Consider the following 12,865-nt stretch of genomic DNA (forward strand, 5'->3'; position numbering starts at 1 on the left):
ACCGGAATACGCCAACCGGCACCACGCTCCCTGCGGGCCTCCAGCGGCTGCCCAGCGGAATTACGGTGGCTCACGTCTCATTTAGACCAGGGACATACACTTTACTGCAGCCACCGTACAACAGCATACGGTGGCAAAATAGATGGGGAAATCCCTGCATCTCTCCTCTAAGGTCTCAAGCTAGGTGTGCTGATAACAAAAGGATAACCGCGAGGGGGCACCCGGATTTGAACCGGGGACCTCTTGATCTGCAGTCAAATGCTCTACCACTGAGCTATACCCCCAGTCCGCTGAAAAGGGCTTACCAGAATAGGTTTCGATGTAATCGATTTCTATGAAGCCGTGGCATGGTGATTAATATTCACGGTACTCTAAATTTTTCGTTATATCAAGGAAAACCTAATGAAAATCCAAAGTATGTCCGAAATATCTCTCCCTTCATAACCACATCTCAGAAAAACTACAAAATTAAAATCTGGGCACTTGGTATCTCTGCCCAGAATCCCCCAGAGGTCCCCTGCCTGCTCGGAAAGGGGAGAGGCTATACTGTCTCGGTCCCTGAATTTAGAAGGTCACCGTGGGCCTCTGATCCATCTTTAGCACCGCCTATAAAAGACTTAGGGGCTTTTCCCATCTCCCTGGGGTCCCCTTCTCAGTGGATCATTAACAGGCCGCTTATCTCCACTAGGCCGAGAGCCAACAGCTCTGGTCCTGGTTAGCCTGGTACCAACGCCCTTCAGCTTGGCCAAGTTCTCTAGACAAATGGATTGGTGCGGCAGTCCCCGCTCCCCCACCTCGTTTCCAAGGAGGATCTTTCCCCAAAGAACAAAAGCCAGTTTGAAGACCAGACAGAAATAAGAGGCGAGGCGTTTTCAGGGGCACTAATTATGTACCTTTAAGTTTTAAATCTTAATGAGATGTTTAAAAAAATATGACATAAAGACAAACTAAGTAGGTCCTATAGAAAGCTTTAACATTTAAGAGGACTCAAACCCATCACACCCATAGTGGAAGGATGCTGAGAGGGAAGGAGATTCCACGTGGTGACTCCTCCCCCCTCCACGGCCCCCCAAAGCTGTAGTCCTGGATTCTAAGAAGGAGCAGGAAGGCGAGCGGGTGGGGGTGGAAGGGCTTAGAATCCTGCAGTGTGGAGGACTGCGTCTGTCTGGAATGTTCTATCTTCCCATTCACCAACTCTCCACCCCCACCCCCCCAGTTTTTGGCCAGGTCCTATCGCCTCTTTTATCAGAATCTCCTTCGTCCAGTGGATATGGAACAATGTCGAAGATCTCTTGCTTGCCGGGCAGACAGAAGGTGAGGGCTGGGAGAGACCTGATGTCCCCAGTACCCCCAGGAGTTCCCTGATGTCTCCACACACCTGCAGTGATGGAGTTGGGGGGAGGGGCAGTTTCATCTGTAGTCCTGTCTGCACCAACTTGAAGTCTTTGATCCAGTTCTTGGTGACAGTTGAGAGGACTGTAGTAATCTCTCTGTCTATAACCACCCTTGTTCCACCAACAAATGACTGGTGCTTCTCACTGGTGCTAACCATGTGGCTTCCGGTTAGCCTTGGGCTGGGACATCAGTTGGTAGTGGCCTGAGAGTGCATCCACTGGAGCCCAGCCAGCAACCTGCAGGGAGGGAGGAGGGGACAAAGCAACCATCAGCTTTTTTCATACGATGATGGCTGGAAAACCCCAAGCCTCTGCCTGGGACAGACTGAGAGGGGAGCCAAGGCTATATTCAATCACCTAATGGCAGAAGGGAATCAAGTTGAGTTCCAGAACGTATCAGCAGCTACTGTGCTGGAGACCAAGGCTCCTGGGAAGAAGGTCACCCACAGCCCAGCAAACCCAACAAACAGGGAGTCGGAGGCCTCTGGGAACCAGCGAGGCTCCTCTGAGAAGGCACCATGGGGACTCTCCTTCCTGGGCCACTGAGCAGTGTCTCTGGACAAGCCTTTTGTTGTCCTGCTTTGTCACTGGGGGCAGTGGCAGGGTGACCTCGAAGGCTTGGGAAGAGGTTCCGTAAGCAAGCACCTCCAGAGCCAAGTTGGAAACATGGCCTTGTCTATCATCAACCAGCCTTGCCTGGCCCAGGGCATGGCACACGGGGACCCATGGAGTACTGAGAACTAGACTGTAGATTGGAACATGGTAACAAGAAGGTGGCCAGAAATCCGTGGTCCCTTAGATGTACTTTTTAAAAGTTTCCTTTTCATCAAAAGAGTGTCCAGACAGGAGAGTTGAAAGGAACTTTCCAGGCCTCATGCAAGGCCATTTTGGAGAAGTCTAGCCCTTCACACCCTGAAGTATTCGATCCAAGCACTAGGATCCTTCCTTTATCCTTCGCACCGGCAGGTGCACATGCACACACACATACAAAGTCGTGAGTTTTCCTCCAGCTAGTCCTAACCTTCTCCTTTCTCCATCTTCCCGTTTATCACTTTGTTTCTTTGTTTTGGTTTTGGTTTTTGTGGCATTGATGTGTAGCCCGGTCTAGCCCGAACTCAACTTATAGTGGAGGATAACCTTGAACTTCTAATCCTCTTGCTTCTGCCTCCCAAGTGCTGGGATTACAGATAAGCAATAGTTCAGGGCTTCATGTTAGGCCACAGCCCCGGCTCCAAGGCAGGCATTTCTGCCTAGTTTATTAGCCATGGTTTTCCAGTGCCCAGAATAGGCACCAAGTAGGGATTCAAAAAAAGTCTAATGAAGAAAACTAATCACTTTCTGCAGAACCGGGGAGACAGAAGTACTACCCCTTCCCCTTACAAGTAAGAAAGTCAGAGAATCAGTGATTTTTGCCCTGAAGTCCTGTCCCTGCAAGGTCTTTCTGCTGCTGCTGCTGCTGCTGCTGCTGCTGCTGCTGCTGCTGCTGCTGCTTCTCTTCCTCTTCTTCCTCCTCCTTCTCCTCCTCTCCCCTCTTTTCCTTCCCCCCTCCTCCCTCTCCTCCTCCTCTTCCTCCTTCATCTTCTTCACTGGATCTTAGCGATCACTGCCCGGAAACAAAATCAGACCAACCCCTGACTCTCTCACTTTATCCATTTCATTTTCTCCAAAGAGTTTCCCAGTCCGTAAAATCACTGTTGTTTCTGGGGAGTCTTAGCCTGTACCATTATTAGAGCAAGCCCTTGAAGCACAGGCGTCTGCAGACTCACGGCACCTTAGCAGTGGGCCTGTGTCCATCTTTCTGGGCCTGGAGCCAACTATGGGCCAGACTCTGACTGGAAAGAGACAAGAGAGGGCTTCCTGTAACCTTCTGCATGGGCCAGGGCAGGTGATGGCAGGGGAGGGGGACTGACCCTTCTCCTGTGAGAGCACAGCAGCCCTGGATATGCCACGGGTGGTCTTTGATGGCACTGAGTGTGAGAAATTGGGAGATCTCTGCTGTGGTCATGGAGTCTTTCACATCCTGCTTGTTGGCGAAGATCAGCACTGAGGCATCCTGAAGTGCCTATGAGAAGAGCAGCCCAGGTCAGCCAGCCAGCCAGCCAGCCAGCCCAGCTCCCTCCCACCGTCTCTCCAGTCCTCTAGGATCCCTGCCCCACTGTCCTAGGAAGAGAGGCCCATGGCCAGGTGGGACAGAGGTGGAGGCCCACCCCAACAACAGCAGCCCCATCTAATGACGCAGCACATTCCAACTGCTCACAGGATGGTTACAAGAACCTCAGACATTGGTGTTTTATGCTTTTTGGGATTTTGAGCCCCTGAAACAAGGTTTCTCTGTGTAGCCCTGGCTGTCCTGGAACTTGCTCTGTACCAGGCTGTGCTCCACCTCAGAGGTCTGCCTGCCTCTGCCTCCACAGTGCACTTCCGCCATTTGCCTCAGACATTCTTTTGCCATCGTTGTTGCTCATTTGTTTTTTCAAAACAAAATCTTATTGTGTAGCCCAAGCTGTCCTGGAACTCAATATGGAGCGCAGGCTGGTCTCAGCCTCGTGACAATCTGTTTTAGTTTCCTGGATTGTCAGCAAGAGCCACCATTCCCCTCGTGAGGTAGGATCCAAGGACCCTCCTTATTAGTAGAAGTGAAGCAACCTATTAGAAATGAAACAACTTGGGGTTGGGGGTTTAGCTCAGTGGTAGAGTGCTTGCCTAGCAAGCACAAGGCCCTGGGTTCGGTCCCCAGCTCCGAAAAAAAAAAAAAAAAGAAAAAAAGAAATGAAACAACTTGCTCAGGGTCTCACAATGGGTGAGAGGCAAGATTAGCCCTTGAGCCAGAAACTCTGGCCTCTGTGCTCAGTGGTTCTGAAGGGGCTGACAGAACCCTTCATTTGTAGTACACTAGCTCTCCCCATGTTACAAGGATAGGGCTCTCAAATTAGCACCTCAGAAATGAACCTCAGAGAGGGTGTGTGACCAGTCTGAGAGTGCACAGCTGGTCTCACTGGATGACTTCCGGGTTCCCCCAAACCTCATGGCTTACCTCATGGGCCAGGATCTTATACAGCTCCTCCCGGGAGGTCGACAGCCGATTCCGGTCAGTACTATCTATCACAAGGATGACAAACTGTCCAGCAGGTTGAGATGTGAGCTGCAAGCTTTCTGTTTGGTGAACAATGCTTCCTACTGATGGTTCTGATCACTGGCCTCTGCCCTGGCAGGTGCCAGCCCCATGGGAAAGGACCTGTACAATCCACCACTCACCAGGCTGGGCCCATTTTTAACCACCTTATATTTTATTCTTTGGAGACAAAAATTCTAGGATGTAACCTAGACTAGTGTGGGGTTTATGGGCTTCCTGTCTCAGTCCCCCAAGTGTTGGGATTATAGGCATGAAACATCACATGTATCATCTTAGGAAATCTTTCTCCTTTTCATATTTATATATTTAAATTTTTATTTCTTTTATCTTTTGTTTTTAGGATTCAAAAGTCTTGGGTTGGAGAGATGGTTCAGAGATTAAGAGCACCGGCTACTCTTCCAGAGGTCATGAGTTCAATTCCCAGCATCACAACCATCTGTAATGGGATCTGATGCCCTCTTCTGGTGTGTCTGAAGACAGTGACAGTGGACTTATATACATAAAATAAACAAACAAACAAACAAATAAATATTTTAAAAGTCTTCCCAGATGCTACACTGTGTTATTTGACACAGCATGTATTATCTTTCCTCTCGGCTGATGTGACTGCCATGTCCCAGGTGGCCGAAGGCTCAGAGAAACGGCAGGTGACTAACAGGCTAATGCCCAGCCACCTCTTTGACCTCCCAGATCTGGTTCCCCCCTTACCTCAGCATTCGAGTAGTATGTCTCCCAGGTGGAGCGCAGTGCCTCCTGACCTCCTAGGTCCCACATGAGGAAGTGGGTCCTCTGAAAAACAATTTCTTCCACGTTGCTACCAATGGTGGAACAGGTATGAACAACCTCGTTGGTCAGACTAGGGAGGCAAGAGAAGGTTCTATGGTCTTTGCCCAGCTCACTCCCAGCTCAGACTCCCTCTCTACTCCCAAAGAAGCTGAGTCCAGCCCAGAACAACTCAACTCGGGGTGACCAAGCACTAACCAAGGCCCAGACACATCCTGTGATTGGTTTGGGGAAAGAAAGATACAAGTTAGTCCGAGTGTGGCCTGGCCTGGGACCCCAATGAAGAGAGGCTCCTTAGAACAACCCTAAATCCTCAGACTTGGCAGAAAGACCTGGGAGTCTTGTCTAGATGCAGCTTAGGATTCTGAGGCCTGGTGGTTTGCAGTGCTAATGAGTTCTGTGGACCACACTGGAATTTTAGGAGCTGTGAAAAAAACAGACAGATCCCCGCAAGGCCATCAGACATTTTGTTTTTTTTGTTTTTTTTTTTGGTTTTTTTTTTTTTTTTTTCTGTTCCTGGTTTAAGGACAGAAAAAAAAAAAAGAAAAATTTTGTTTGTTGTCAGTTTGGGGTATTTTGGTTTGGTTTCCTTGGGTTTTGTTTATGTTTTGTTTTATGTGTTTGGGGTGTGTGTGTGTGTGTGTGTGTGTGTGTGTATGTGTGACTATGACGTCAAATATGAGATCCTCCTGCCTTAACCTTCAGAGTGCTGTGATTACAAGCAAGGGCCACAATGCCTAAGCTTGTTTTATGGAAGCTTACCAAGAAGTTATACGGAAGGAAGTTTGAGAGTGAAATCTTTGTACTGTTTTAATTTTTTTCTAACGTTACAATGTCAGGAATCTAGCGTCTCAAGAATTCTAGGCAAGCACTCTACCGTTGACCAACACCTCCAGACCTTTCTTTTCTAATATAATTTAATTAATTAATTAATTAATTAATTAATTAATTAATCTTACATATATTCCTTTCGCAGGGAGCTCTCAATAGAGTCTCCACATCAGGAAAGACTCCATCCGGAGCAAACGACTAGGAAAGCGAAGGTGGCCTGTTCGCACAGCGTGTACATAGAGCAGAGCTTCTGGTTTGCCCTGGCTGGGGTTTAACCCGGTGTAAAGGCAAGCGTGAGAACAAAGGGTCCTGCCGCCAGGGGGAGCCAAGAGCAGTGAGGCGAGAAGCCGCCACGCATTCCACACCTGCCAGGACTGAAATGTGTTTGGCGGGATCTCGTGGGACCTGAGGTCGCCCGTAGCTGGCAGGATTCAAATCCCGGCCGGCAGCCACTAAATCAGAAAGGTCACACCACCATCCTCCCATCACTTTTCTTGTCTACTGCTACCCACTAACCCAGGGAAGGGCTCTGGTGATTGGTGCAAATGACTATCAGTCTGATGTGAGGCCCAGCCCTCTGTTCCCCCCCCCCCCCTCAGTAATTACTTACAACTGGTAGAGAATGGTGGTCTTTCCTGCATTGTCCAGTCCCACGATGATGACTTTGTGCTCTGGAGGCATCCAGGGGAACGGTAAGGTCAGAACCAACCCGGATGAGCACCGGCTTGGGTGTCCCCAGTAGGCGTCTCATCCTGGCCTCTTCCTCACCCTCCGCTCCTGCCTGGATCGACGCCTTCTCTCCCGGTTCTACCCATCTCTCGGCAATCTCCGAACCCAACCACAAGGAAGGAACTGAAGCTCCGTATCTCAGCCTTCTGCGTGCCTCCCTCCAATCCTCCCTTTCCTAGGATAAGCAGGGAAACGCGTTCCTGGCGGGCTGGAGACCTCTGCCGGAGACTGGACCACTTTACTTGCCATCGGACCGGACTCCTACACCCCCTCAGGACCCCTATCCCACCTCCCTCTACTTTTCTAGACGGCGATTGTCTGAAGGGTCTGAAGCATGCTGGGCTCTAAGTCACAGTATCAGGAAACTGACTTTGGGGCCCATCCGGGTCGCGCATAGCTCAGCTGGGAGGTGGTGTTGGGGACAGAAGGTTCTCCCACCCCTGTGCGCCGAGCACACTGAGGCGCAGTCAAGGGGGCGCGGGAGGAGAGCCGGCAGGAGGCGGCGGAGCCTATGAGAGTGCACAAAACCAACGCTAGCAGCCCAAGGTTCCCAGTCGGTCTTCCCCGACGACTCCAAAATTCCAAGAGCCCCAGAAGACAGCGGATTCAAAGAGGTCACTGGGCTGGCCGGTGCTCCTCTTACCCTGGCTCCCAAAAATTCGCATCAGTTTGGCTATCAGCTGTCCCATGGCACTCCCGGAGCTGGGGACCTGCGGGGCTCAGCAGCCTCCCGGGCTGGAGTCTGGCCCCAAATCTTCAAAGCACCGCCTGGGGGAGGGCCGGACCCGCTGCTCCTATCAGATGTGGGAATCCCCAAGTGACGCCTCGAGACCTGGGATTCCCGCCGGACGCTAGCTCCCCGCCCGTGCGGAGGGTCTAAGTGATGTCACATGAAGGTCCAGGGCATTGAAAGTGCAAGGAAAATCCCAGAGTCCTCTTTACCCTGATAAAACTGAAGTTGGGACTAAATGCTCTAGTGATGCAAATAGAGTCCGCAATGTGCGAAGGGAATGTCTGCTCTTCCTCCCCAACAGCCACCGCTGGGGCAAAACCCCCCAAGGGCTGTCCAACTTTTTCATGTTGCGACACAGTGTTCTCATCTATAAAGTTCAGACTAAAGAACCCTGCAACCGAGTTACAAAAGAAACAAACAAACAACAACAAAAACCTCAAAATGTTTTACCGAACCAATTTCATAAATTTTTAAACATTTTTTTAAATTTTTTGTTTGTTTTTCGAGACATGGTTTCTCTATGTAGCCCTGGCAGTCCTAGACCTCTCTGTAGACCTGACTGGACTCCAACATCAGTGATCCGCCTACTTCTGCCTCTCTTATTGCTGGGATTAAAGGCGTGTACCACCAAGCCCAGCTCCTTAAGAAGTGTGTGTGTGTGTGTGTGTGTGTGTGTGTGTGTGAGAGAGAGAGAGAGAGAGAGAGAGAGAGAGAGAAAGAGAGAGAGAGAGAGAGCGTGTGCCACATGCTACATGTTTGAATACATGTGTACCGTTGGAAACCAAACAATAGCCTCAGATCCCAGCTTGTATATTGGAAACCCAACTCAGGTCCTCTGGAAAAGCAGCAAATGTTTTTAGCTGTTGAGCCCTCTCTCTGGCCCCTAATTACATAATGTTGTAATTTCCCCCATTTTTTGTTAGATGGCATTCACAGCTATCCTTAGCTACATGCAGTTGCATGCAGCCTGTAGGCCGCTGGTTAGACATGCCTAATATCATAATGATGGCTGAGGCGATGGGTCAGTGGTTAGAGCACTTACTGCTCTTCCAGAGATCCCAACTCTGTTCGGAGCAGTCACATCAGACAACTAACTCCGGGTCCAGGGAATTTGTCACCTCTGGCTTCTGCTGACACCCGAACTCTTGTGCACATGCCCACATGCAAATACACACACCTATATATAATTAAAAATATTAAAAATAAAATTTTAAATCACCATGACCAGGCATGGTGGCATGAGCTTTTAATCCCAGGACTCAGGAGGCTGGGGCAAGTGGATCTCTGAGTTCAAGGCCAGTCTGATCTATAGAGTGAGTTCCAGGACAGGCAGAGCTACACAGAGAAGTCGAAAATAAACTTAAAACCTCAGGCGGGGCATTGAGGGCGGATATTATTCAAAATGTAAATTAAAAAATCCAATTTAAAAAAATAAAAAACCTCAGTCAGGCTCACAAAGCACACTCCACCCTCCAGGTCTCCAGTGGTTCCATTAATAGGGAGTTTTCTGGGTGCACTCAAAGGGAGCTCCCCTAGAAAAGAGTATGGGTCTCTGATGGGTACCCCTAGTCATTTTCTGCAATTCTCTGACAATCCGAGCACTCCGGTGGTTGGCCAATGTTTGAACCCTGAAGACTAGATCCTCTGGCCAGTGACTGTACACAGGGGTCCCAGGCAAAAGGCCACATAGAGGAGTCAGAGGTCATGGCATACACTTTAATTCCAGTCCTGGGGAGGTCGAGCTGAGGAGATCCTGAGTTAAAAACCAGCCTGGGAAACTTCAAAGTGGTGGCACACATCTGTAATCCCAGTACTTGGGAGACAGACGGAAGCAAGTGGATCTCTCAGTTCAAGTCAAGCCTGGTCTACAAAGTGACTTCCAGGCCCCTTCTCCCTCCCAAAAGAAGCAAAACAGTAAACACCCAGCCCGGGCTACATAGTGAGGTTCTCTCTTACAATATAAACCAGTCAGTCTCTCTCAGCAGAAGGAGAAACAGTCTTTTTATTTGTTGATTGGTTTGTTTGTTTATTGTTTGTTTTTTTCAGAGGACCTGGATATAGGATCTGTCACTCTGACTGGCTTATAAACTCCTAAACTCCAGTAATCCTACTGCCTCAGACTTCTGAGGGGCTGTCCGCACAGGCTCTAGCAGCAGGCAGACTCAACAGTGGGTTTTGTGGGTCACGAGGAAAACAGCAGCTCCAGCAGGAAGAGGGAGGGGACAAAAAATGTGTTGTTTGTGAATTTCACAACCTGGGGTAAACCCAGAAAAATCAAAAGAGAAGTGGGAAAAGGCAAGGAGAACTTAGGCCGAGAACCTCAGAGTCCCAGACTTCACATCTTCTCTTTGGCCCTGAAAAAACTGGAGATCTTTGATATATTTCTCCCAAACTACAAATCAAAGGAGACTCCAAGAAAGGGGCTGCAGTCATCACATCCCCACACTGCAGTGTCCTCCTAAGGCCCCCTTATGGCTGTCTGTCCCCTACTTAGTGGGGGACTTTACCTCTACTTCTACTGTAGCTCAAGGCCTCCCTCCTCTTCACATCTGGAAAAGTAGTCAGTGCTCTTAACCGCTGAGCCATCTCTCCAGTACCCGCTACCAACCTTTCTTAAAGACAGGTCAGGGTCCATGGCTCCCCACTCCATAAGCTTTGGATGCCTCTCTGTTGCCCACAGAGTTCCAAGCAGCTTCCTCATGTGGCCTTCAAGAGCCTCCATGAACAGCCCCTGCCTGCCCGTCTTTGCAGCACCTACATTCGCTGGTCTTCACTCAGGCCCCAGTCTCAGCCAGATCTCTCACGTGTGCCTGTGTTTCAGCGTCTCCTTGAATGCCTTGAAGCCTTTAACTGGGATGTTTGTAGTGAGCAAAGACAAACAGGACCAACCCTTGGAAGTTGGCCTCTGACCTCCACAGGCCCACCAAGGCACATATAACACACGTCTCCATCCCGTTCTGCTCGGTGAACAGAGCTAGAACGACACAAAGTTGATGGCCACAATCCACACAGTCCATCTGAGTTGACTCCATTTCAGCCCTAGGAAAGGAGCTGGGATTGGGGCCGTGAGGCTTGACAGAGGCACAGGAGGTATTTGGGTAAATCACCTGTGTTTTAAGTATTGCTGCCATCTGGTTTCTAGGGGGAGAAAGGCTTTGTCACCCAGTTGCAGAATCGAAAGTGATACTTGGGAAGCTGGAAGCACACTGAGTGAACAGAAAAGAACTGCCGTGGGGTCTGGGGAGAGGGCTAGGTTAAGAGGGGCTAAGAGTGGCTGCTCTTCCAGAGGAATAGAGTTTGGTTCCTAGCATCCATGTAGGTCAGGGGATCCAGCATCCTCTTCTGGCCTCCATGGCGGTTGCACCCATGGGCGTGCACGCTCACATGCGCGTGTGCACACACACTCTGAGAAGGTTTGATTTAGAAGGGAACCTAGACAGGCACTATGGAGCAAGAGTTAGGGTATTGGACTGGAACCATGAGCCCAGCCTGGGCCAGAGTGGCCTCAGCTTAACCCAGTCTACTTCAGGATAGTGAACCTTAGGGCGGACCTGAGATCTGTGGCCTGTCCCACTTCAGGTCATGGAGGCAGCATCCACTAGAAATGGAAGCAGCTACTCAGAGAAGCAGAGAGGAGAAGGTATCGGTTAGGAGCGGTCCCCCTGCCTCGGTTTCTGAGACCTGGAAGCTGTGGCAGTAGCGAGCCGGCTGATGTCATGGCTGTTAAAAGCCTCACGTGATCATGTCCACGGCCTTGCTGACCCAGCAGCCTGAGTGGGTGGGTAGAGGGTGTGTTTACCTAAAAACAAGACTTTCTCCCCATCTCTATTTTCTATGCCAACTAGAAATGCCTACCTAGAAGTTCTGAGCAAATGCAGTTGTAGGCAGAAGGCACCCAGAGACAACACGTATTCGGACACCCGCTTCCTTCCCCTCAACCTCCTGACCTCTGCTCTTTCCAAAATCAGTGTTTCCTGGAGCAGAAGAATTAGTTGAACTTGGGGATCACAGGCAGCACATAATGGTATTTGTAGGGTTGGTGAAGTTGCCCCAGGTGACTCCCAATTTTCTCCAACCTAATTCCCTCCCTCCAAGAGCTTCAAATCCCGCTGGACTCCTCTAGAGGTCAGTGGCTGCTTTCCACTACGACCTGAGCTAAGTTTCCTCCCAGAAGTGTCATATGAGCACTGTCTGCAGGGGAGGCTATATCTTGTCACTACCACTTACAGTCCTTCCATTTCTGCATGTCAGTTTCAGAAGAAAACTCTGATTCCTTAACATGGCAGAAGGCCTGCTGTGACCTGCTCCTGCCACTCTGGCCACCAGCTATCACCCTGCTTTGTTAGTCAGGTGTATGTCATGCATGTCCCCCCCCCTCACTAGGAACTCCCTCCAACAACTTCATGCCCCCCTCCCAGCCCCCCTCTCCACCTTGGATAGGTTAACCTAACCGTGTTCCCAGGTTTCAAGTGAGCCTCACCTCCCTCTAGAAGCCTTCTCTGAGCTCCCTGGTTAAGGGACTGGTGCTCCCAGAACCAAATTCTCCCCAGGGCAAGAAACTCAGAGCGCTCTCTGTGGTTTCGAGCTTGACTTGTGCCTACCACGTAGGAGATCTTTAATAAATGCTGGCTCCAATGCTGGTCCACATAGAAGTGAAAGACTGATTCCCATGCAAAGATAGTAGGAAGGCTGGGAGGCAGAGCCGGGCTCTCAACAACTCTATCAATTCCCCAAGGGACTCTGCCCCTGGCCTGCCCTGTCTGTGATCTGCTGGCTCATCTGGAGGCCATCGGGGGTCCCATGTCACCCTGACCTTTAAACACAAAACTATGAGCAGAGCTCTCTGGTGGAGGACCCAGATATTAAAGTCCTCTCAGAGCCACCACCTCAAAAACAAGACCCAGGAAGGTAAAGAAGCTTTGCAGGTGCTGTGTGAGGCAGGATACAGGCGACAGAAGTAACAGCGATCCGAACCCACATCCTGCCAGCTGGCGGTGGAGGAGGGGCCTGCCACCTGCTTATTTTGTTCTCACATGTCTCAGGGGGCCGGTCTCCACCGCCTCTTCACACAGTCGCCTCTTCACACGATCGGATAACCTTCTCAGCCCTAAAGCTGGTTCTCAGGACCTTTGTAGTAGCACATCTGTAACCCTGTAATCTCGGCACTCAGGAGGGTGACGCAGGAGAATCGATATGAGTTTGAGTCCCACCTCAGCTACATGAGTTCCAGGTCAGTCAGGGTTACATTGTAAGCCTGTCCCA

The 12,865-nt window shown here is 50.2% G+C and overlaps 1 protein-coding gene and 1 non-coding gene across 12 annotated transcripts; both read right to left on the bottom strand.

Annotated features, from left to right (window-relative positions):
• Positions 1 to 212: 212 nt before the first annotated feature.
• Trnac-gca37 (transfer RNA cysteine (anticodon GCA) 37) lies at positions 213 to 284 on the bottom strand. The gene has a single exon. It is a non-coding gene; the product is annotated as a tRNA-Cys (tRNA).
• Positions 285 to 869: 585 nt separating this feature from the next.
• On the bottom strand, positions 870 to 12,500 carry Arl5c (ARF like GTPase 5C). 11 transcript variants are annotated; one of them, XM_087573735.1, is made up of 8 exons: positions 12,084 to 12,484; positions 10,212 to 10,453; positions 6,910 to 7,045; positions 6,752 to 6,812; positions 5,236 to 5,383; positions 4,429 to 4,512; positions 3,305 to 3,456; positions 870 to 1,631 (listed from the first exon to the last, which is right to left on the bottom strand). In XM_087573735.1, the coding sequence occupies exons 2-8, from the start codon at positions 10,323 to 10,325 to the stop codon at positions 1,583 to 1,585; spliced, it is 744 nt and encodes a 247-aa protein (XP_087429861.1). In that variant the 5' UTR covers positions 10,326 to 10,453; positions 12,084 to 12,484; the 3' UTR covers positions 870 to 1,582.
• Positions 12,501 to 12,865: the final 365 nt, after the last annotated feature.

This window comes from Rattus norvegicus, chromosome 10, assembly GCF_021556685.1.
Source record: "Rattus norvegicus strain SHRSP/BbbUtx chromosome 10, alternate assembly SHRSP_T2T, whole genome shotgun sequence".
Lineage (NCBI taxonomy): Eukaryota > Metazoa > Chordata > Mammalia > Rodentia > Muridae > Rattus > Rattus norvegicus.

Excerpts from the sequence above, each read along its gene's own strand:
- Arl5c (XM_087573734.1), bottom strand. The coding sequence starts at position 7,559 with ATGGGACAGCTGATAGCCAAACTGATGCGAATTTTTGGGAGCCAGG. Across the intron at positions 6,813-6,909 it reads GATCCAGGCAGGAGCGGAGG|AGCACAAAGTCATCATCGTG; the intron begins GTGAGGAAGAGG and ends GGATGCCTCCAG. Across the intron at positions 1,632-3,304 it reads TGTGCTCTCACAGGAGAAGG|GTTGCTGGCTGGGCTCCAGT; the intron begins GTCAGTCCCCCT and ends CCCTCCCTGCAG.